The 25,187-nt window shown below is 46.3% G+C and overlaps 1 protein-coding gene across 2 annotated transcripts in view; it reads left to right on the top strand.

Annotated features, from left to right (window-relative positions):
* The window catches only part of NRAP (nebulin-related anchoring protein), a 66,016-nt gene that overhangs the window by 24,083 nt on the left and 16,746 nt on the right, over positions 1-25,187 (top strand). For both annotated transcript variants that reach the window (XM_012663924.1, XM_012663925.1), the window contains 16 exons: positions 976-1,083; positions 1,330-1,431; positions 3,560-3,757; positions 4,340-4,444; positions 6,694-6,792; positions 7,910-8,014; positions 9,188-9,295; positions 11,081-11,392; positions 12,595-12,699; positions 15,457-15,555; positions 17,163-17,267; positions 18,051-18,158; positions 18,702-18,815; positions 20,494-20,691; positions 22,404-22,508; positions 23,770-23,868. In XM_012663924.1, coding sequence (XP_012519378.1) covers positions 976-1,083; positions 1,330-1,431; positions 3,560-3,757; positions 4,340-4,444; positions 6,694-6,792; positions 7,910-8,014; positions 9,188-9,295; positions 11,081-11,392; positions 12,595-12,699; positions 15,457-15,555; positions 17,163-17,267; positions 18,051-18,158; positions 18,702-18,815; positions 20,494-20,691; positions 22,404-22,508; positions 23,770-23,868 — 2,070 coding nt within the window. The remainder of the gene's footprint in view (positions 1-975; positions 1,084-1,329; positions 1,432-3,559; positions 3,758-4,339; positions 4,445-6,693; positions 6,793-7,909; positions 8,015-9,187; positions 9,296-11,080; positions 11,393-12,594; positions 12,700-15,456; positions 15,556-17,162; positions 17,268-18,050; positions 18,159-18,701; positions 18,816-20,493; positions 20,692-22,403; positions 22,509-23,769; positions 23,869-25,187) is intronic.

A 25,187-nucleotide genomic window follows, 5' to 3' on the forward strand; every position in this document is an offset into this window, starting at 1 on the left:
AATGTTGAAATTTGCTGTCTCATGGTGCATGGTAGTTCACTGAGGCTAAATTGGTCATAGCAATTTCATTCTCATTATACAAACACGTGTTACAGTGTGCGTGTGAACACACACATTCCTCACCATCATCCTGATGGCCTGGTGATTTGCTGTGTGTAGGGAATTCAAATTTTAAGAAGACAGATCTTAATTATGAGATTCTCCCTGTAGTCACAAGTAGGCTGTCATTAGGCTTCTCACTCTGGAGGGGATTTGTGAGGTAGGAGAAGAAAAAAAAAGAATCAACAGTTTTTGAATGTCTTTTCTATGCTGGAGTAGGCACTGTATGTATAGAATTAGCATAACCCCTAGGAGGTGTTGTAGGGGCCTAGTTAGTGATATGGGCTTTGGTATCAGATGTTTGGTTCAGATATTGGCACTCCCATTCTTTAGTTATGTGACCCTAGCTAGGTGAGCTGTTTAATTTCTCTGAGCCTCACAGGCCTAATATGAAGGTTTGCAGTGCATAAGTAGGAAGCATTTAGGAAGGAGCCAATAATCAGAAGCTGTTATTATCATGACAATATCAACACCTTACATCTATGTTACATTTCACCAGTTTAGGATCCCTTTTCATATACCATATCAAATTTATTCTCATAGCAACCCTGAGAAAGGTAATATGATATTCTTTATGCAGATGGTAGACTGAGGCCCAAAGAGGTAGTTGCCCAAGGTCACATGATTAGGAACAACAGAGCGAGGGGAGCATAGGGGTCTTCTCTTTGTCCTGTCCCATTACCACCGCCCTGCATAGCCCTATGGCTAAGGAATCGAAGAACCATGTTCATAATTACTATTATCAGTTTGATAGTAATGGCCAAGACTCTGGTCTGTAAATAGATGAAGAAACAAACTTTGCTTTAAAAAAATTCTCTTTCATTTTGTCAGGAATATGAATAGCAACTCCTATTCACCTGTGTTTTTGTTTGTCAGGTTAAGTACAAAGAAGGCTGGGAGAAGACAAAGGGGAAAGGCTTTGAGATGAAGCTGGATGCCATGTCTCTGCTGGCCGCCAAAGCCTCTGGGGAACTTGCTAGCAATGTAGGTTTTCTCTCATTAAGTCAGAAATGCATAAGAAATGGTTCCAATAAAATGTCAGTGGTCCTGCAGAAAAAAATAATGATTGCTAACATTGTAAACACCACAAAACTTTAATCTTCTTCTGGATTCTCGAAAGACTGGGAGGTTTTTTTTCAGAATCATTCCCGTTGCAGTTGTTAAAACCAGAGCCCCTTAGAAGGCAAAGTTTCTCTCTTACTCACAGCAGACTTTCTTCTTTCTCTCAAGATTAAATACAAAGAAGATTATGAAAAAACAAAAGGCAGAGCCACAGAAACTGCCGACTCTAGGCTTCTGCACTCCCTGCAGGTTGCCAAGATGAGCAGCGAGGTAAACTCTTTTCCACCCCAATCCCTCAGTAAGAGTTGTGTTACTTTAAAAGTTTTTCTGGGTCTACTTCACCTGGGACTGTTACCTTTTTATTGACTTCCCCTTTCAATTCTTTCTTTCCTGGCTTGCATAAGAAGTTTGTTCGGTTTCTTTATTTTGTCAAAGGATACTGTTCTTTTAAAGTAGATGAGGAGTGTGGCCCTAAGGGTGACAGCATCCACTGATCAAGGTGCAGCTGCATTTATGCCTGTTACAGATGTTTACCAAGGGACCTCTATGGGCAAGACACTGCATGAGACCCTGGGGAGATAAGAACAAACGGCACATAAGTTCCTCCCTCATGGAGCTTAACTCTGCTGGGAGAGTTAGGCAGAAGTATTCAGGTTATTGTAGTGCTGCCCTGGACAAATTCTGTGGTCACAAACGCACACTGTATTCAAAATATTTAGCAAACAAATGGGGCATCTCAGACTCCAACCAATCAGAATGACACTCGTTGTAAACAACTGTAATGGCTGGAGATTAACCTTGGTAAATGTCACTTCCCAAAAGCTTTTGGTGAAGGAGAGTTCTGCTAGAAGGGACAGACCTAGTTTCTAATCAAGTCTTCTCTGCCAATCTCTGCCAATGCTGAACGGGCAAAAAAAGACATATGAGCATGGAGTTTCTGCTTTATGGCTGCCTGCTGCAAGCTGTGAGATCAGCTTTTACTGCTTTGATGGTGCAGTTGGATATAATTACCCGAGGAATCAATAAGGTGCCATGGCTTGAGTAGAATAAGAGACTTGGCATCTGGATCAACAGCTGTTTTGGATGTGTCTATAGTATGAGCCCTATGAAGTGCACAGTCATGAAGCATAGAGAGGCATTGAGAATTTGGCTTCATTTTACACAGAGAACAAATTGGTATTTTTTTATTTGCAGTTGGAGCAACTGGGGGCCAAAAAGATTGTCTTGCCCAAAGTTGTAAGGTAGTCAGTGATAGTGGTAGAGTGGTAGAGAATTAGACTATAGAACTCTAATTGCCTGGCACCACACTCCTTCTACTGCAACATACTACCTTTTCCCATCACCACACTGTCATCACCATCATCATCACTATCATCATCACCACCATCACCACCATCATCATCACCACCATCACCACCATCATCATCACCACCATCACCACCATCACCACCATCATTACCACCACCATCATCATCACCACCATCACCACATCATCACCACCATCATCACCACCATCATTACCACCATCATCATCATCACCACCATCACTCATCATCACCATCACCACATCATCACCACCATCATCATCACCACCATCACCACCATCATCACCATCATCATCACCACCATCATCACCACCACCACCATCACCACCATCACCACCATCATCACCACCATCATCACCACCATCATCACCACCATCATTACCACCATCATCATCATCACCACCACCACCATCACATCACCACCATCATTACCACCACCATCATCATCACCACTGTTACCACTATCATCACCACCATCAGCACCATCATCGCCATCATCACTACCACCATCGCCATCATCACTACCACCATCCTCATCACCACCATATCACCATTGTCATTGTCATCCTTATTACTAACATTTACCAAGTGTTTTCTAGGTGACAGTCCCTGTACTAAGCACATTTCAGCTACTATTGCATTTACTTATCACAGCAGTCCCCCAGAGGAAAATGAGCCCTTAGGGAGGTGACGTAACTTTTATCCAGCTGGTAAGGGGCTGATCAGGTTTGAACTCAGGCTCGTCTGGCTCTGTAGCCCAAACTTCTTAGTCTACCTCTTAAAGCTTCTATGGAAACCATGGATAGGGTGTTGTCCTCCTAGAGCAGCCAGGTAAAAGATGTAGGATTGCCGAGAGACAGTTCTCTTGGAGACAAAGTCATGTGGAGCTTCATCTTCCCAGTGACATTGCCTTACAGAGCCAGGAATTCAGTCACGCCTTTCTGACAGAAAGGTGGCATTGCGCATGGTGCCAATGCCTCCTGAAATCCTGGGACTCTTTCCTGCATTTTCATATCACTCCTGCAAGTACAGGATTCGACTAACTAAATGGGCCTTGTTTTGGTACATGCAAGGTTGAATACAAGAAAGGCTTTGAAGAGAGTAAGACCCAGTTTCACCTTCCCATGGATATGGTAAACATCAGGCATGCTAAGAAGGCCCAAGCTCTAGCTAGTGACCTGGACTACAGGAAGAAACTGCATGAATATACCGTGCTGCCTGAAGACATGAAGACTCAGTGGGCCAAGAAAGCCTACGGGCTCCAGAGTGAGGTGAGCCCTCTCTCATTGCCCATGCTCCCCATGTATACCTTCCAATTGGATACACTTTCAGAATGATTTTGAGCCTGTGCATGAGTCTATTACAAAACTCAGAGGACTAGGAAGAACTGCTAGAGATGTGCTGGGCCCAGGGAGGGCAAGTGGGGAGGTGGAGAGATAGTCAAGACAATGGAGACTAGAGGCAGAGGACTGGGATTCAGAGCTACTGTGAAAGTCAAGATGTGTTGGTAATGCGGATGAGCAGAAGAGAAACAAACGTTGAAAATGGTAAGAAAATCTTGGAAAACATTTTTTGTAGGCTGACAAAAAAGGTCCTTGGTCAAAAAATATGAGAAATGCTGTTTTTGCTAAGGTTATGGTGTCTCAGCACTGAGGTAGAACATTGCTGTTCTCGTTACAAGGTGAGCCCAGTGGCTTCACTTCCCAGATAGAGATCTGCCTGACTATTACGGAGCTGGGAGCAGTTCTTCTAGGAAGACAAGTGCAGGATCAAGATCTTCCTAACTCTCCCATCACCTTTGTCCTACCTGCATCCCTGTGTCTGATGAGAGCTTTGGGGTTTTTCTCTTGCAGCTGCAGTACAGGGCTGACCTGGCCTGGATGAAGGGAGTTGGGTGGCTGACCGAGGGGAGTCTCAACTTGGAACAGGCCAAGAAGGCTGGACAGCTGGTCAGCGAGGTAACCTGCGCATAGGCCCCTGGCCTCCAGCAGTGCTCAGCCCCAGGGTCCTGAGAGTGATCTTTTCCTCTGATTCCCCCTCTGCAACTGCTAGGCTTATTGTGGATGTGATTCAAAAGGGATTACTTCTTCATTTTGCACGTGTAGCCCACCCTGAACTGACTTTTCAAACCCTTAAACTTCCTGAGATAATATTTTTAAGAAGCCTACCATTTTACTTTAAGTAGCAGTTGCATCCAAAGAATAATTTGGTTTGGAAAGGTTGTACTGTATATGAGAAGAATGTATTTCTTGTGTGAGGAGCATGTGATTCCTTCCAAATCAGAGAGTCTGGTATTTGGAGGTTCTCATTATCCCCGTGCCTTAAACTCATTGCAGACTTCGGGCAAGTCACTCAACCTTCTGGGTCCTTTTTCCCTCATATAAAAATGAGAAGGTTGGATGGATACTCTCCAAGGTCCCTGAGCCTCTAAGCCTGTGGTTTACTTCATGCCAGGGAGAGCTGGCTTTGGCAGCAGGCAGAGGAGGACATCTGAAGGACATTTCATTTGGAAGTGTGACTATTTCAGGAACTTTGTTTGGGATCTGCAAAGGGGATTCTTGCTTCAGGGCCAGGAAGGCTGAGTCGGCATCTCTATTGCAAATGAGAATAACAGTGATTGTAATAGCTGCCATTTATGGACTGATAATAATTACTTAATGGTATCATTTATTGACCACTTCGTGTTATACACATATTGCTATTTGCAGGTCACCATAGCCCTGTGTGAGTAGTTACTATGATTATCCTATTAATATAGGATAAGTGAGACTTACGTTACACTTTAAGTAAGTAGCAGAGCTGGGATCTGTACAGTGTGTTTGATCCAATGCCCCAGCTCTTGACCACAGGCAGTTTGGCATCTGTCTGTCTTGGGCAGGGGTGTGGTGGGGTGGAGGAGGGCCCAGCCAACTGGTCCTTTAGCCTCAGGAATATCAGTTTCTATCTCACTTCCTGCACTGCCTCCTCATTTTTAAGCTCCTTAAAGTAGATATCATCTACTTCACCATTTTTGCACCCCTATTGTGCTCTGAAAAGAGTGGATTCTTGGCTCCTCAGTAAGGACTTAATGACTTGGCTAATGCAGAGTCAGGATGACCAGGAATTCCAACAATGGGAGGGCAACGTGGCTTCCTTCAATTATGTGGTGAAGGAGTTTTCCCACTCAACACAGTGGCACTCGGAAGGAAAATGAGAAGTGTCTTTGGAATGTTTTTCTCTAGATTTTTTTTTCCTAAAAGGAGGAAATTTGGAGTTTTCAATGTTCCAATCACTACTTTGGGGTAGTTGGTAGCTATACCCCTCTTGCAGATGGCCCTGGAACCAGGCTGTGAGCTCATCTCTGCTCGCGGCACCGTGGGAACCTTTTGCTCCGATGGCCATCCTCAGTAGCCACCTTTCCCAGCAACTTTGGCAACTACAGTGGAAAAGTCAAAGGAGCTAATCTTTAGGAAAGACAAGAAGTCCCCGCGGGGGGACAGAATTAGCACATTTGAAAACTTGCCGTTTAATTTGTGGCTGTGAGATGGGAACACTATGAGGACAAGACCTCAGCGCTCTGGAGGATAAGAAGCTGCAGAGATGAACCCCGAGCGCTGGCCCTCTGTCGGTGGCTGCTGGTGCCTCCCCTTCCTCAGAGCTGATTGCGTCCTCTATAATCATAACAACACCGTGGATAATGGTGACACTTGTGTCCTAAACACTGTGCTGAGGATTTGACTCACACATAAAGCACGGCACTGAAGCCTCCACTCCACCCCAGGGCAAGGAAGCTTCTGCTGCTGTCACTGTTGTACACACAAAGCAAGGGTGGCTCAGGTCGATTCAGTGATGTGCCCAATGTCACGAAGCTGGAAAGAGGGGGAGATAAGGTTTGAAGCTCAGTCTTCATGGTTTTGAAGTCTATGTTCCCTCCACCTCACCATTCTGTGTTAAGTTTAGATTTATAAAATGCATACATCCCAGGGCACACAGGGAAATACAGGATTTGCCAGAGGGAACGAATTACATTTTCCATCTAGTAATAGCAACTAAAACAAGCTCCCCAGAGCGGCTGTCTCAGGGCTGTGTGGTTCTGCTTAAGCTGCAGGGCCAACTGGAACGTTCCCCTGAGGACACACGTGAGCCACAGAAAGAGTGTGTATGTGTATGTAGGTTGGCAGGGGTAGCCCAAACCTAATGCTATGGGCTCCTTCTCCTTTGGAAACAGAAAAGCTACCGGCAGAGGGCGGATGAGCTGAAGTTCACCAGCGTGGCTGACAGCGCCCAGATGGAGCATGCCAAGAAGAGCCAGGGGCTGCAGAGTGGGGTGAGTCCTGGGCTGCCCTTTCTCCACCAAGTACTGCGTCATGGGACTGGGAACCTCCAAGGACAACAGCAGGTGTTGCCCAGGCACGATCGAAGGCCAAAGAGCCTTCCCTTTAAATAGGCTGGCTCGGCTTTCCTCAGGCTTCCAGGCTGCTTCTGGAACTGGGCAGCAGGCCCCCCTGCTTCACCCACCACACTTCTCCCTGGGTTATTAGGGATGACTCAGGACTTACTGTATTCCCGTTCAGCTCTCAATATGCCCCAGTTTCTTTTTTCCTCTTTCTCCTTCTTCTGTCTCCGCACCAAAGACTATAATTCTGGAGCCAGTGTAGAATTATCTTGGAGGAGGACAACATTTGCTTTTGGGATGTCGGCAGCTCATGCCCACTTGAGCTCAAATACAGGGCCTGAATGATGAGGCGCCATATACGTTACTTACAGATTAGTGTTTAGCATCTAGCGGGTGTGATCACAGTCTGGCTAGCACCTCCCTAGCTTCCCTTCCTAAAGGCCCGGGTACACCTGCCAGAAAGGAATTGTCAATATAACTCAGAGTCAGCAGAAGCCACTGTTTGGAAACTCAAAGTTGGGGGTAGAGAGGAAGAGGAGAGAGAAAGAGAAGAGTGATGAGTTTTCCGTGGAGATGTCTGCGCATGCTCACTTTCCTGGTGTCGACACCTATGAAGGCATTAAAATTAATTATGGGGATGCAGAAGGCAGAGTGGGCCTCTTATTTTTCCCTCCTGGGGAGTCTGTGCTAATCTCAACCCAGTGGGGGGTATCTTTTATAGTCATGGACAGGTAGATGGCAGTAGCTGGGGGAAATTGATGCCATCTCAAGGGACAGGTATAAACACAGAAACCCTAGAGGGGTTTTCAGTTGGTCCTCCAGCCATGTTTTTCTCCCAGTTCCTCCCTGCTGCTTCTCCTGCCGTCACCTCTCCTGCCTTAACCTCGTTTGCTGTATTCTGCCCCCAGAGTCTGGTCTGGTGGGTTTTGTAAGGGACTTTCTGTGCAAGTCAGAGAAGTGCCAAGCAGAAATAAAGACACTGTGAGCAATGCCACCCCACCTACCCCTGCCCCTGCTGCCTGCTCCTGATTCAGAGTCTCTCCAACAGGTGGCCTACAAGGCGGGAAACGAGCAGTCTGTCCATCAGTATAGCATCAGCAAAGATGAGCCTCTCTTCTTACAGGCCCGAGCCAACGCTGCAAATCTCAGCGAGGTACAGCAGGAGGGAGGGCGTGGGCGGCTGTGGGCTCTGCTCCCCTGTGTATAGCCGCCTGGTGAACCAAGCCCACCAGCTGCGTTGGTGGTGTCCATGTCCACTGGGGTTACACAATCTGGTCATTCAAAAACAGCTCGCCCAGAAGATCAGGCTCCAGATCAGCATCAGGGGGAGTGGGAGACGACCTTTCACTGGGGTGAGCTGATGGAGTCACCAAATATGTCCTGGGGTAGGAGGCAGTGCTTGTTCCAGGGACCAGAGTTGAAACAGTCTCAGTAGAAGGGAGTAAGAGCTCAAATGTTAGCTCCAGACTGCCTGGATTTGATCCTTGGTTTTGCCACTTACTAGGTGTGTGAGCTTAGCCGAATTCTTTACTCTCAGTTGTCCCGTTAGTAAAATGAGGCTAATGCCCGTCCTCTCCTCACTGGGTTTGCCATGAGGCTTCAATGAGCTCATACACAAAGCTGTCGGAGAAGTGAGCACAGTGGTAGCCATTAGATGTGAAAGTACCCATAGTCCCAACTGCATCCCTGTCTGTGTCTTCCCAGAAGGGGCCTTCCTTGGGTCCCCCTGCTCAGCTCCCAGGTCTCTGGGTCCTGACCTGAGTCATAGCTAGCGGGAGAGCTAGAAGGAGAGAGAGACTAAATTGGTTCATACACAGAAAGGGAGGGGAGCCTTCCAGAAGAAAGGTCTTGAAATCTGGAGGGAGGGGCAGGAGAGGGAATGGCAGGGGTGAGGAAAACACCCAGGTGGACGAGAGGCTGGAGGAGCCAGAAGAGAAAGGGGATGGGGTGCAGCTGGGTAGATTCTAGCTCTATCATCTGCTAGCATCATTACTTTAGGCAGAGGTGGAGAACAGACTTCAGAAATGTTGCTGTGTTTGCAATGTTTTCCGTCTTTGACATGGCTTTGAGACTTCCATGAAGACTCCTAGTAGTTCTCACAGCTTCTGGAGTTTTCATTTCTGCTTCTTTGGATTGAAGCCCTATGTGTCAAGAGGCCTTAAGGCAGGAACACGGAGGCCCGGCTGTGTTCAGAGTGCGCCATTTCTGTGGCTGTCAGTTTCTATGGAAGAATGTGATCGGTGTTGCCTTCCTAGAACGGTCATTACGGAGCCTAGAGAAGCTCTCTCATGTGAAACCCTCTCCCCTCTCTCCCAAATCCCCTTAGAAACTGTATAAGAGCAGCTGGGAAAACCAGAAGGCAAAAGGATTTGAGCTACGTCTTGACTCCTTGCCCTTCCTGGCAGCCAAAGCCAAGAGGGACCTGGCTAGTGAGGTGAGTCAGTCCCCATCCCGTCTGACAGATCACAGACTTTACACCCGGGAGAGTCTCGAAGCATCCAGGCAGGTTCTTAATCTCTCTCAACCTCGCTGCAACAATCACCTTGCAATGATGTAATCATATTAGCACCAGTTGAACTGCTTGCCGCACATTGATTTTTGCTAAGTGGTAACTGTTGTTGGTAATGATAGCAAGAGTAATAATCCAGATTCCTCACTTTACAGTTTAACTGATGCCCAGAGACAGCCCGTGACTTTCTTTCCTTTTTTTTTTTTTTTCCTTAGACAGGGTCTCATTCTGTCACTGGGGCTACAGTGAAGTGGCATGACCATAGCTCCCTATAACCTCAAACTGCTGGGTTCAGGCGATCCTCCTGCCTCAGCCTCCTGAGTAGCTGGGACTACAGGCATGTGCCACCATGCCTGGCTAATTGTTTCTATTTTTTGTAGAGATACGGTCTTGTTCTTCCTCAGGCTGGTCTCAAACTCCTGGGCTCAAGCAAGCCTCCCACCTCAGCCTCCCAAAGTGCTAGAATACAGGCATGAGCCATCGCACCTGGTCCACCCTGTGAATTTCTAAAGATGTGGCCTGTTAATGGTTAAGAATACCAGCTCTGGTTTCAAATTGATCTTGGATAAAATCCCCGCCTTATCATCTGCTAGAATTATTACTTCAGGCGGGTGGTTTAGCCTTTCAAAATCTCAGTTAACGTGCTGGTAAATTGGTAATTGCAAAATAGTGATGAGGAAATGAAATGAATTGATGTGTATTAAGTGTGTTATAATCTAATGCAATCTGTTATGAGTCTGATGTGAGATAAGGAACTGGGGCCAGAATGTAAGTCAAACTTTGCTTCCCTCAATGAGAAAGTCTTGCTTCAAAAGAAAAAAAAAGTCAGCTGAACCCAACAGTGGCTTAGTGATATGGTTGATTTACATTCTGACATAAGCGCCTTATCTTGTTGTCAGCTGGTAGCATTTTATAAACCAGCCCTGGTCTGTGGATGCACTTGGAGTTGCACAGGTTTATCCCATGTGTGGCTCATAGTAAGTGTTCAATAAATGGTGGCAGATATTGATGCTGATGATGTTGTTGGCAGAGATGAGAGTAGAGCCTGAGTCTCCCTATGGCCGTAATAATGATGATGTTGAAAACAATGCCACACACTGGTATCTTGTTACAGTTTCCAAAGCTTTTTCATATTTATTCTTTCTTCTGGTCCTCATTACTTTTCTAACAGCATGTTACCTTATGCTCCCCATACTCCTAAATATTTATTTATATATACCCCAGTTCTTTAATTTGAGCTCCTTTCTTAAACAGCAGTTGTAATTTGGCTATTCTTTATCTTTTTCACTTCGTGGCTACTTTTATTTATAATGTTTCCACTATTATCAAAAAAGATTTTAAGGTGGCCATCATGGAAAACAACAGGCCACTTAAAAATAAATCCAGAAACAGTGATCTGAAATATTTAGAGAAAAGATGGAATTTCACTAGAAAATTGGTAGAAAACTTGATACCATAGCAGAGCATTTGATTTAGCTCTGAGCTTTCCAGCAGCCAAAGTGAAAAGGGTAGTAATGGGCAGTAATATTTTATTTCACTGTTTGGTGAAAGGAAACATATCAGTTGTTCAAAGGAGGCAAACTTCTTTATGACTCTAATTCTGATAGGATTCTGTCGAATGGCTCTGTTTTAACTCTCATACCTGTGGTTTGACGCCTAACAGTTCCTTTAGGAGATTCTAATGTTCCCTGCTCTATTCCTCTTCCTTAGGTGAAGTACAAGGAGCACTATGAGCGATCCAGAGGGAAGCTCATTGGGGCACAGGGTGCACAGGGCGATTCGCAAATGAGCCACTCGCTGCACATGTCCAAGCTGCAGAGTGAACTGGAGTATAAGAAGGGATTCGAGGACACCAAATCTCAGTGCCACGTCTCCCTGGACATGGTCCACCTCGTACATGCCCGCAAGGCTCAGCATTTAGCCACGGACATAGGCTACAAGACAGCATCACATCACTTTACGGCTTTGCCCACAGACATGAAGGTGGAGTGGGCGAAGAAGGCTTACGGCTTACAGAGTGATGTACGTGCCTGCACGCGAGAGTGTGTGTGTGTGTGTGTGTGTGTGTGTGTGTGTGTGTGTGTGTGCGTGCGCGCGCGCATGCAGTAGTGCCGTTGCAAGTATTACCCCAAACTCTTAGGACAACAGTTTGTGCTTATGGGATACCTGTTTCTGGATCCCTAAGTGGAAACACTTCAGCTTCCTAGTAGTTTAACATTTATTCAAACTATGTCCATTTTAGAGTCTGTACTAACAAACAGAAAAATCATAGGGTTACATTTTTCTTCTTGGCATTCTGATCTGTGTATGTTTTCCAGGTTTCTTTTTATTGCCAGGAGGAAAAGGTATTTGTGACATACTTAGATGTGGCCGCTGTAGAACAACATCGCTGATAACTCATTCCAACTTTCATGGCTCCCGTTTTTGGAATGAGCAGCTCGCTAAGCTTCGATAACCCCTTCCCCCTTCTCCTTACATTGCCCACCTGGTTCTGTTTTCTTTCTGTCTTCGGTTGACTCTTGCACAACAATGTGGGTGAACTGAAAGGCAGTTGAGCTGTAGGAGGACTGTTACACACGGGGTGTGTGTGTGTGTGTGTATGTGTGTGTGTGTAGACACACCCTTCCTGGTAGAGCTGTTTCATGATGATGTACTAGTTTGAGAGAAGTGTACATTTAAATGGCTTCCCATTAAAACTACTCATTCAATGGCAAGTAAAGAAATGAGAAGAAATACCCCTTGTCCCCCACCGAGGGACAGAATCCTGCCGAGGAAGGAATCGGCACTGTGGGAGGCCTCGGATGTCTTGTGAAATTCCCTCGAACAGTTCCCACCTGGGTTCTGTTGTGAATTCTCATTTTCTTCTTCCCTGCATGTCATTTTAAACAAGAAAATTGGGAATGCAGACAATGAGGACGCGCTTCTTTCCGAGGTAGACACAAGTCCGTAATGAGGGGCGAGGTGGATGGGGCCCCTCCCGAGCCACCCCCAGTAGTGTTGGGTGGGGCCTCACGCCACCATCCCAAGGGCTGGCTCCAATTAAAGGGGAAATTAATTTACATTTTGGAGCCCTACCTGTGACTGTGCAGAAATGGATAAGACAACAATGGCATCTAATTTGACTCAGCTGGCACCAAGGCTGCGCCAGGAGCCGTTAATAGCCCTTTAAATGTCTGTGCACCAACAATGGCCTGCCTTTTTTTCCCCCCTTTCTCCTTTGTCAGAACCAATACAGGGCAGATGTGAAGTGGATGAAAGGCACGGGCTGGGTCGCCACCGGGTCATTAAATGTGGAGCAGGCGAAGAAGGCAGGAGAACTCATTAGCGAGGTGAGATTTCCTGACAGCCCGTAACAGGCCTGGCTGCATTAGGCATGCGGCGTTTCTGTATAAAATTAAAATAATTTCCACTCAAAAGGCAAAGAAAAAGGCAAAGCCACATGAAAGGCCTCAAAACCCGGACTAGGGCTGGTAATTAGAGAGAAACCACATACCAAACACACACCAGTGGGGGCCCATAGAGCCCTGGCAAAAACAAAGTGGGTGACAAATGATATTATGAATAATAATGATAATCAAACAGGGCTCAATTGCTACCCACCAACTTACCTTTTTAATGAAGCAACACAGGAGAGATGATGAAAAGATACATTTATTACACCCAGAAAGCCCTTTGGTGACTTTATGCACATATTCTTCCTCTCGATGCCACCATGTAAACAGTTTTTAAATATTCACGTGGTGTCCAACACATGACATGGGTCTTTCTTGGGGAGGGGTCTCACTTCTACCTCCTCACTCCTGTCTGCTTCTAGCCACCCCGGCTGGACCTTAAGGCATTTCTGCTTGTCCAAAGAACTGTGTCCTCGCATTTTAGGACAGAGTCATAGAGCAGCGATCTGAAAGACCAGATCAGTTTCTCAGCCTTGGCACTGCTGACATTCTGATAATCCTTTGTCGTCCGGGGCTGTCCTGTGCCTTGTAGGACGTTTTGCACTTCCCTGGCCTCTGCCCACTAGATGCCAATCATACCCTCTGCCCAGTTGTGACAACTAAAATCGTCTCCAGACATCCACAAACGTCCCCTAGGGGGCAGAAGTGTCCCTGGTGGAAAGCTGCCAGCCTAGGCTCACACAGAGGCTGGACGCCATCAAACAACTCAAATCCACCTCCCTGTGTGACTGTTTGGGGAGGGACTTGCTCAGAACGCAAGCGAGCATTTCCTTCCTTGCCTTCAGAGCAGCCTGGTCTTGCTGGACTTTTCTGGGTGGGAAGGGGACCATAATGGCCATAGCCCCAGGGGACTTTAGCTTTGGCAACAAGCCTGCGGGGACCTTTTTTGAGCAGACTTTCTTACTGAATGAATAGTTAAAACAGAGAGACACCTGTGCTGGTTTTTAGAACACATCTGTCCAGCATTGATATTTTCCCATGGGAGCACATTCTGGTTCCCTGACGTTTGCAGAGTTGATTTCAAAGGTGGCCTCACTCTGATTGGCCTGATTTTTAGGGACCTTGGTGAACAGTCAGGGCTCAGAAGACCCTGGGAACTCAGTGGGGATGGTGCTGCCCTAACTCATTCAGTGTAGCTAAGGAGAGGCCCTGTTGGGAGGATGAGCAGGAAAAACTTACAGGAACAAACATTTAGCTTTGAGGATTCATGAGCTCAGACTCTCACCATTGGGCCCACTCATAAAAGGAAACGAAGAATAATGATCGTATATGTATAATTTAAACTTCAAGGTGATTTCCTTCACGTGTCTTAGTCTGGCAGCCAAGGGATCTTTGGGGAACCATTTTGCCCACCACGTTCCTAGTTTTTGCCACCTCATTTTGCAAACTTTCTCTACAAATGTGTTTATCTTTCTTGATGACCTGGCCTCATACCAGGCCTCAAATTTCAGTAAGAAAAGACATCTTTCTGCAATTTTCCCAACCATCTCACTTCACACTGGCACGTTTCTGGGTAAGTGTCAAATTGAAATGCCCTCTCAACTTCCAGAGAGAATGCAGGCACTGCTGAAAGAGCCACAGATGCACACACACACCTGTGGTCTAAAGCAGGAGTCAGCAAACCTTTTCTGCAAAGGACCAGATAGGAAATATTTTTGGCTTTGCTGGTCACATGGTCTCTGTTGCAACTAGCTGGGAAATGGCCATAAGTAATACGTAAACGAATGAGCATGGCTGTGTTCCAATAAAACTTTATTTACACATACAGGTGGCCAGCCAGATTGAGTGGGATGTTTTCTTAAGACATCCTAGTATACAAAAATCCAATCAGATAAATGAGGGGGTGTTTATAAAATAATTATTTGATTTGGGAAAACATAAATTCCATGGTCCCATTAAGATAATAATTGTTTCAGCCCCTTGGAAATGTACTTTGATTTAAAAAAAAAAAAAAAAGAAATTAAGCATGATGTACAGAATACTTCAAAACTGGGTACCTAGGCCTTTGTCAGCATTTAAGCTTTTTGTGATTTTGTTTGTTTGTTTCAACATCCTTCAAACTGTATGATGACTTTTTTAAAGAATAGCACCCTTTTTCTTGTTTTTGTAATATTTTAAAGAATTAGAACATATATTAGCTGAATCAGGCTCTAAAGTGATCAGATAGCATACACTCACTCATTGTTAAAAACAAGCATTTTGACTGTGATAATATCTGCCAACTTTTTTCTGGAAGGAAAATAGAAAGCTTAAATGGATAAATGTAACTATGAATGCCTTTCTTGCTTAGAAGACCCAAACTAAGATATGTAAACAACAGCGACAAAGTATTTGAAGCCTATAAAAAGAATTCTTTCCTAAGTGTGTATCCTACAGTATTTTACTGGTATAACCTAATTTTGAGATGTTTTCTTTGCACCGGGTAGAAATACTTTAATGTTAATTGACATGAGGTTATTCTTAAATTGAAACAAATATTAACCTGAAGGCACCTAGGATAGAAAGATGGAGGAAGCAGAATAATAATTATGTTCACAAATTCACTCTAATCTCAAGCAACCTATGATTTTCTCTTTCAAATGGCATGAAAGAGCAGCACAAAATTCACAGCTTTGATCTTTTTCTGCTCAACAGAAGAAGTACCGTCAGCATCCAGATGCTTTGAAGTTTACCAGTATTAAAGACACTCCGGAGATGGTCCAGGCCAGAATTAGTTATACCCAAGCAGTGGATGTAAGTGATAATGTATATACATTATGACTCTAAGAGTGGGCTCTTCTTTCAACACGGCGATTGAAGCGGAGGGGTTCTTGGGCTGGCTCCTTGTGTTGTCCTAAGGATGAAGGAGCTCCTTGTCCTTTGCTGAGGCTCCCCTTAGCGGGGGTGCTTCCTCATTAGGATGTAAATGGGGTGTTACTGCACTTAGGATGCCAAGTGGGGCTCCACCACCCCACTGCCCCACAGACGCTCTCGTTCCTTCCCATTTGCATGTCTGGAAGATTTGTCAGTGCGGAGGCCTTTTTTCCCCCCCTCTCCTTTTGTTTGAAAGTGTTGTCTTCAGAACTGGGAATACTGAAGCCATGCTTAGGGCTTTTTAGGACCCAAGGGCAGGAATTCTTGCTCCCTAAATTTCCCAGAGACTTTGAAAATAATTTGGGTCTGATTTATATACATTAGGCAAACTTTCAAGCTATTTCCCACACTCCCTTTACCATGCGAAACCAAGATCAGACCCTCAGCTCTCCCAGCGCAGGGTTTGTTGGAGACGAAAGTGAACAAGGAGGTCTCGTAAAAATTCAGTTTAGGACACGGATTAACCCTGTTTGGCTAATTCTACTGGGAGGAGGCCATGGATCCTCGTGTAGGGCAGACTTGGCTTTTGAATGTCTTCAAACCATTCAACTTGCCACGAAGAAAATTTACAAACCGTGTATGTGTGTGTGTGTGCGTGTGTGTGTGTGTAGGGGGGTGAATTTCAAAATTCTCTCCCTGGTTTTACAATGGAGCAAATTATTCTGGTTGTGCCTTATTCGACTGGCATTCCCAAATGGCCCGAGTGCCTGTCAGAACATGTGATGGATTGGTTTCCAAGCTTATGCATTTAGTAATTTGTAATTTCTTGATAATCAGCCCATTAGAATCAAATTGAATTCTGAGAAACAGACGGTCAAACAAGAACTTTTGTGTGAAGAAAAACAATACCTGTTTCTTCGTTACCCGAACCAACTCTAGGGGGCACTGCTGTGATGCGTAGAAACTTGGACACAGCTGATAAGACATGGGATGGAAAAGCCTGGTTCAGAAACTTTCCCTGGTGGCTGATGCCAACTGCAGGTGTCATTGCGAACTACTAGGATAGCATAAACCCGAATCAGAGTTCTGGGTGAACAGAGCCCCAGACCCACCCGGGAGACATTTTTTAGGACAAGAATCCTTGAGCTGAGGATTGAGGTGGGGAGGGTGAAAACGTCACGTGCGGAAGAGCTGTCTTCTCTCATGCCTTCTGCATCTGGATGTCCTCTCGTGCCTTATAGTTAATAACCAAATTACTCATTGTTACCTAGACCTCGTTTGCTCATTCGGTACCCCTCTCAGCGGCATACTACAAGTGGGAAAGTTTTGGCTTGTCATATTCTGAGCTAGGAAGTGGAACTCCGGAGAGAAGGATGTGCATGTCACCTTGCTAGCTGTGAAATCTGGGTGGAGGCAGGGCGCCCGCGATCGTGCCTCTACAAGGAGGTGGCAGCTGCAGCATCTTGGTCTCTTGGAGTATGACTTTGCTGATGGTTGCATGGGGGGCGGGGCTCTTGGTTTCATACAAAACCTCTCTCTGTCCACAGAGATTGTACAGGGAACAAGGAGAAAACATAAAGCATCATTACACTCAGACTGCAGACCTCCCTGAAGTCCTGCTGGCCAAGCTGAATGCCATGAACATCAGCGAGGTGAGGCTGCTGAAGGGGGCACTGGTTTTAATGATGGGAGGTCAGGGCGAGCTTCATAGGCATGCACACCATGCCCCGTGTTCAGAAGAGCCCCGCGCTGGTTTGATGCTCTTCTGTCACCATCTTGAAGCAGTCAAGATATTTTTGAACAAGGGGCCCCACAGTTTCATTTGAACAGGGCCCTGCCAATTGTGTAGCTGGTCTTGCAGGACAGTCCAACTTATTTGAAATAATGAGACTGGGAAAACTGTTTGCCTGGTATAAAGAGCGTTGGTACCAAGGAGCTAAAAAGTGGGAACACCGGAATATATCCAGTGATATATATCCACTGAGTATGTCCATTGGCTGTGCCCAGGAGAGACTTGGGGGCTTAACTCCTCCCCTCCATAATCTCTGTCAGCACCCCCTCCCACCATTCCTGTTGTCTGATAGAGACATTTGGCTTTTTCTTACTAAAGCACCTTGCAAATGCAACCTCATGCCTTCTTCTTCCAATCAACTTGCTGCTCAGAAAAATCTGGGTGCCTAGAATCCAAAGTCCTTACTTTTAGCCTTTCCCCTCTACTCCTCTACCTCCCCCACCCCGACCCCACCACCCACCTCCAAGGGTGGGTGTGAGGCAGGATCCAACTCTGGTGGGTTTTGTTAAACCACGATAATCTCTAACCCCAACTAGGGTGGGGGAGCCTCACAGAGCACACCAGATTCCCACTTTGGTAAGCCAGAGTCTAAGAACGCACCAGGTCACATGAAGGTCTTTATTGGTGCCCATCTTCCCAACAGACACGTTATAAAGAGTCCTGGAGCAAACTGCGCGACAGTGGATATAAGCTGAGGTTGGATGCCATTCCATTCCAAGCGGCAAAGGCTTCGGGTGAAATCATAAGTGATGTGAGCGTCCACCTCCATTACTGGGACAATGTTTCATACTAACCGGTTTTCACTCCTCTTGCCCCCAGCCCCTGCCTTCTTTTGCCTGTGGATAATATCCTCTGCTCTCCAAACTGACTGTGTTAGGGCAATCAGATAATGACCAGTGAGAAAGAGCGTATCCTACAACAAAAAAATTCCCTAGCCTGGGGTACAAAGCCAAATGCCGGACTGTAAACATAGACCCTGGGCAGATGAAATGCACCCTCCACCAAGAGCGTTCATAAAGCAAGTCCACGTGAAGAGACTGTTAACAATGCACCCACCTTCCTCCAGCGCAGGCCGCCCACGTGCTAACGTGTCCTGCCATTTCATACCCGAGCCCTTTAGTCATTGGGAGTCTTGCATATGAAAGAATAGACCTTTTGACGACTCCCGAGCGCTTTCTTTTAACTCACCCAGTTACTGTCAAAAGAACAAAACATTTTCACCCAATACCCACCTCTTCCATTCCGTGTCCCTTGTCCCCGAGCTGTTACTCTCTCCCGCTCTCTTTCCCTTTAGTACAAATACAAAGAGGCATTTGAGAAAATGAAAGGACAGATGCTTGGCTCCCGGAGCTTGGAAGATGATATCAGCCTTGCACATTCAGTGCACGCGACCTCGCTGCAGAGTGATGTAAGTGGGGAAGATGCGACGGGGACTGTGGGCCTCCCACCTGAGGATGCTAACGGCGTAGTGGACGTGTGCCGTTTGTCCTTCTGCGCGTGGGCATTTGTTCTGTTGCTCACTTGCTGCGTGGCATTGTTAAATCACTTGTCTCCTCTGGGCTTCAGCTTCTTCCTCTGTGAAAATGAGGTGTTGGACTAGTTGACCCCTTTGGTTCCTTCTGAGCTGGGCAGTCTATGATTTTGACAGGTGGCCACAAATGGGGGCCTATGGGCTGGATTTGGCCTCCAGGGGTGTTTTGTTTGGTCTGCGGAATGAATTAATTGCAAACCTTTAAAAACAGAAGAGTCAACATAAAAGTTTTAGACTTCCGGCCGGAAGCTGGACCTGCATTTCTCGAGGCCCTAGTTGGTTGGAGTGGGTTGTGACAGCTTCATTTAGAAGGGGCTGTGCTCCCCTGGCCATGCAGCCACCCTCCTCCCCACTTCTTGCTTTATTTATTTATGCCACCTGCCTGGCCCCTGTAGGCATTGGATTCAGAAGGACCCTCTCGTTGTTGATTGTGACCCTCTGGATGCTGGCACGTGTGTGTAAACTCTGCCTCCAGGCACACATGTGGGTTGGCTAATGTCAGTGATGAAATCTATGTCCACCGTGTTACAGGGGACTAAACACTCGTGTGCAGCATCTCATTTAACTGTCAAACTACCTCTAGGAACGCAGACTTGTTATTCATCCTCATTTTCTGATAAGGAAACCGAGACTCTGAGTGGTTCAGTCCCTTTGCCTAAGGTCAGCTAGATAGGGGCAGAGCCAGACCAGGGAGCCGTTCTGCAGCTTTATATGTTTTCTGCCTTGGTTTTCCCATTTCTAACTTTTCCCTCCCATTTTTTCCTGGGTTGCTGACCTAAGAGTGTAGAGTTGGATATGATTTTCCTTGGCCTTATGCTAGGGGTGAGGACAGGATGGGAGTAGGGGGTGAGGGAAGGGTGGCCGGAGCAGTGGGGAGGCAATGGGAGGACAGAGGATGAGGAGGCAGAGGTGGTGTTTATGCATCTGAATCCCAAGACAGCCCCGAGTGAATTTCCCAGACCTTGAAATACGGCTTCTCCAGGACTGCAATGAAGCTGGCGGTCTGGGATGGGGCTCCCCGCTCCTCTCTCAGGATGTGTGTTGGGTTTTTGGGACTGGCTTTCCAAGCATCCGCCCGCTGCTCCTGGCTCCCGGGTGGACCAGTCATATAATGCTTTGAAGAAGCCCATCCTGAACTAGTGTGAGAGGAGAATCCTTGGTGCCTGAACTTGAGTGGGTGATGGGGAAAATACTGTGGGCAGAGAGCAGGTGAGCCATGTGTCTTCCTGCCTCTGAGAGATGGGAAGATCTAAAGATGTGAGCAAGGGAATCACTGACAACATATCTGTTCCTCGAACTTCTGTCTTTTCCCCAAATGGGGGAACTGTGGGCCTTCTTTGTCCAGATGAGTGACCTCCAGGAGCTGGGGATGGTGAGTGTCAAGACCTGGAGAAAAGCCCTGCTTATTGGGCAGTCCCCACAGGAAAGGAGGCTGGCCCTGCCAACAACATCCCCTGGCTTACCTGGGACAATTGCATTGCAGTTGCTCTCCCTGGTGGTCCTGTTGCAAATGGTGGCTTTGAAATAGCCGCCGTTGATCTGTCTGCCCCTCTAGGTGAATTACAAGAAAGGCTTTGAACACACAAAGGCGCAGTTCCATCTGCCGTTGGACATGGTCACCCTTGTGCATGCCAAGAAGGCTCAGACCCTGGCCAGCGACCAGGACTACAAACATCCGCTGCCTCAGTACACTTCCTTGGCAGAGGACCTGAGGCTGAGCTGTGCCAAGAAAGCTCACAAACTGCAGAGTGAGGTAAGGAGACTCGGCCTCTCTCTTGGGGCCCTTCTCCTCTCCTGTTTGACCACGAGGCAATGACCTGCAAGTTCCTGCCGGCTCAGGGAAGCCTCTGGAGATGAGGAATCCTACACCTGGGTCTTGTTTTAGAACACAACCCGAGAGCTCCTGCTCAGCCCTTCAGCGCAGTTACACACATCTGACGGTAACCACCCTGTGTTGAGTATTTCTGCTGAGTTCTAAGCATTGTGTTTATGCATTATCTCATTTAATCCTCACAATAACCCTGTATTGATAGTCTTTATCCCCATTTTACAAAGAAATTTCAATGAGTCACAAAGAAGTTAAATAGCTTTCCCAAGGCCACACAACGATGCAGGAGAAATGGGAGTGCTAAGATTTGAACTTAAGGTACAAGTGACAAAATGCCCTCAAGGTTCATGGCTTTGCAAGTTCAAGACTTGCCAATGGCATCGCCTCTGGCCTCCAGCTGGATGGAGGATTCCTCTTGGCACTTCATACATCCCTGTGCTACCTACCCGTCTGCTGAGGAGGGCTAAGGTCTGCTGGGAGAGGCTGCTCAGAGCCTGTAGGAACTGACCCGTTTCAGGGAGAGGAGGGTGTTGAGGGGATGTGTGGGAAATCAGGCCCCCGGAGACCCTTCCTGAGTCCTTACCAGGCGGCTTCACACTCCTTTGACGTGCGTTTCTAACTCATGATGCCTGTTTTCTGAAGCAGGCAGGCTCAGGAGGCCAGGAAGCGTTGGAGGATTTTCTCCTTCCCAAGGAGATACAGGATGTTCTCCCCAACAGGCAGTAGCATCCCGTTTGGTACTCGCTTCATTTCCCAGCTTGCTAGGTTTCCCTGCTATGAGATTTGCGGGTAATGGGCCTGTGTAGGAAAACAAAACGCTGCACAGAACCTCTTTCCCGGTTTGGCAGCGCCTGCGAGCTGAGCGGCGCTCAGATCTGGGTACCTGTCGTCTGGGCGGATTTCACGCCTGTGTACAGCGTTTACTGAATGACACAAACTGTCAGGAACCTGAGAGCAGCCGCAGGAACGAGGGAGCTGCCATGCTCATCTCGGGGGCCTGTTTGTCACTTGAGCAGAGCCCTGGCTTGCCCTGTCTCTGGTTGTGATGGCAACTGGAAGGCAACACGCCCAGGGGGCGCCGTGCTGGCTGAAGGGGAGTGAATTTGGGAACTCTTTAAACTGTCAGCCCCCATCACTCAGGTACACATGCTCATCCCCACCCGCACAGACTCAGACAGGCCTTTGCCAGATTATTTTGGATTCATTTATTAGTTCTTTCTTACCCCATGATTAATTGATGCCACCTGCTGCTGCTGGGTTTTGTTTTAGAAGACCCGTTAGACCCATTTCCACATTTACCCCAAGACAACCGACTTTTCTAACCACAATCCGCTCCAGCATTTATTTTTTGATAGCCCACATTAAAACAAAAATCTGTCTAGCATCCCCGTAACAGCGACTCGGAGACAAGTGACAGCAGAATTACTTTCTTTTGACCTACGGTTGCTTTCCCCCTGGTGAGCATTTACTAAGAAGCATTTGAGCATTGGCTGAGGATGATATATCTGGAGGGAGAGGTTTAGCCTTGAGTTCTAATTATGACACTATCAAATGATATGTCACGAGACCTCTGGTCTGTCTTTGCTTCCTTTTTGGGAGAGTTTGGCTTTTCTGATTCTTTGTATCGCTCCTTGTAGAATTTGTACCGGTCAGACCTGAACTTCATGCGAGGCGTCGCCTGCGTCATTCCAGGCACTTTGGAGATCGAAGGGAGGAAGAAAGCGTCTGAACTCATCAGCGAGGTAACCAGAGATTCTGGGGCCAGGTGTCCAGTACATGTCCGTGGCAGAGGTTGTCCCACAGCAATCAGTTTGTTCTTACTGCTCAAGCCTGCAGGTGGCTACACTGTTAGCAGTGGTAACTCACTGCCTAAACTCTGGGCTGGCTTCTTTTCTTGCTGGGTTCTCCATTCAGAATGAATGACATTGAAGACAGCTTTGAGACTATTGAGTCAGTTCTTCTAATAGCACATAAGAATTATTCACTGGCCCAAGAGATGTACTTTCCCCGAGTCCCTTTGAAGAGTGGATTGTGGTACAATGCAAATAAGGCAGGCTTTAAAGACCAGCAGATAGAGATTGAGATTTCCAGGCCAGCACTCATGTGCTGTGTGACCTCGAACCAGTGACCTGCCCTCTCTGAGCCTCAGCTTCTTAATTAATCAGATGGGTATATTCATACCTCCCTTGTTTCGTTTTTGCGGGAATAAGCACTAATCCAAGCACTGTGCTTTCCTGGCAGCTGTATATGAAAAGGTTACTATAAGCTTGGCGATAATTTCTTGGTGGAAATATAGAAGTCTTAGAATTCTAAGCTTTCTAAATTCCTGGGGAACCTTACTCACTCCTTAGAGGGTGATGGGACTTTCATTCATGGTAGATGCAAGGACAGGAGGGCATAATGGAAGGCATTGGAAATAAAAGGTGTTCAGCAGCTGGATTGAGTGCTCAGATGGGCTTATGGTTTGCTTACGGCGGGAGTTTAGATTGAACTTTGTGCTTTGCTTTTCCAATGAAATCTCTAAAGCAAGTGGCTTCTAAACCTCACGGTACATCAGAACCCCTTTTGGAGCTTAAAAAAAATAGATAAGACTGAGCTCAATTGACTGTTTACTGAATCCCAGTCTCCCAGGGTGGGTGCCAGCATGTATGTTTTTTAAAGCTGCAAAGTTGTTTGCGGTACACCGTCAAGGCTGAGGAGTACTGGATCTCCGGTGAGCAAAGATCAGGAGCAAATCACGAATTTAAATGGTCATGTTCATGTTCATGGCAAAGGATTAGATCTCCCATTGAGAAGTATCTGATTGATTCCATTCTGTCCTCCTCTCTGCCTCCTCATCCCTGTGAGTTCTGGGGTCACAAGAGCAGGTGACAAACTAGATTCCAGAGTGACAGACTAGTGCCCTTTGCAAAATGAGACTTTACAGATAATACTTAGAGAACTGGTTCTTCTGGTTTTATACCTTACTGGGTCTTCTTCTTCCCTTCTTGTGTGTGTATTCAGAGTAAATATCGGCAGCATCCTCATTCATTCAAGTACACAGCTGTGACAGACACTCCCAACCTCCTTCATGCAAAATTGAGCAACCAGATTACTAACGAGGTAAAATCTGATGGCTTTGGAATGGGTCTTTTAAAAAAACTGCAAGATTCTTTTAAAAAAAAAATGTGTGAATGTGTGTTGAGTGAGGATAGGGAAAGATCTTGGGTATTTGCATGGAGGTTTAGAAAGACAAGAACATCATTATATGGAGCCTACACATTTTCCAGAGGGAAAGAAGGCCCAGCTGGGAATCTGGTTTAGTCTATAGTCTCACTCCCGGAGTGCAGCCACGGACCAGCTATGTTAGCATCTCCTGGGAGCAGATTGGCAGTGCCCAACCTCAGATCTACTGAATCCCAATGGTCATTTAATAAGATATGCAGATGAATCTTTTTCATATTAAAGTCTGAGGAGTACTGGTCTGTAATGCATTTGTTCTATCTATGCAAATTTTGGCTAACCAATTTTATATTGCCATTCTGATGATCATTACAAGGAGGATTTGTGGTTATCCAAGGACAGTTACATACTAATGTGTTTGTCGGGCTTCTCAATTCTCTACCTGATTTTCTTCTCAGTGTTTACCCAGTTCACACTTGAATATATCCAGCAGAGGGGAGGTGCAGGGGAGGGAATCTCCTTCCATAAAAATCATCATTCTAGTCCTATGAATTTTACATCTTCTTAGTGCCTCTCTTACAGGTTCGAAATAAGTGAGCTTGGCAGAGAATTAAATCTTGACTCATCATTAGTTTTTAAGATTTTCCTCTTGACTCTAACTTTTAGAAGTTGAGATTTGGCTGTTTATACTATTAGTTTTCACTCACCTCAAGTCAAAAAGTAAGAAATGGCAGCTTAGGTTATGAAAGTCCAAAGGGATAGAATTCATGCTCTTGTATAGTGACAGTAACAATTTTAAATTCCTCTTCAACCTTTCTTGACTACTTTGTGAGCTGGGTGCTACGGGGTAACAATGCCTTTTGTGCCAACCTCTGGCCTTGGAAAATTCAGCAACCACAGACTCATTTCTGATCATGAGAATGGATGCGTTTGTGCCAGACGAGGCCATCCCGGGCAGCACTGGCGTGAGTTTTCCAGTGGAAAGGACCCCAGAGCTTTAGTAAAGGATGCAGACCAGAGTTTCTCCTAAATTTCCCGGGTCTTGGTGTTATCTTTGTGCTGTGTCCTCAAGGAAAAAGTCTACAATGTAAAGAACCTCAATAGTATTCTCCAATTTATTTTTCATTCCTTGGCCTATTATGCAGCAAAGTATATTGCAGTTCCTCACATATTCTTTTTATGTCACTTAATTTGACTCATGAAAGACTGTCTTTATGGAAAGAAACATCTTCCCTAAGACTGAAGGTTTATCCATGACA

This window comes from Propithecus coquereli, unplaced genomic scaffold (assembly GCF_000956105.1).
Source record: "Propithecus coquereli isolate 6110/MARCELLA unplaced genomic scaffold, Pcoq_1.0 Scaffold84, whole genome shotgun sequence".
NCBI classification, from domain to species: Eukaryota; Metazoa; Chordata; class Mammalia; order Primates; family Indriidae; genus Propithecus; species Propithecus coquereli.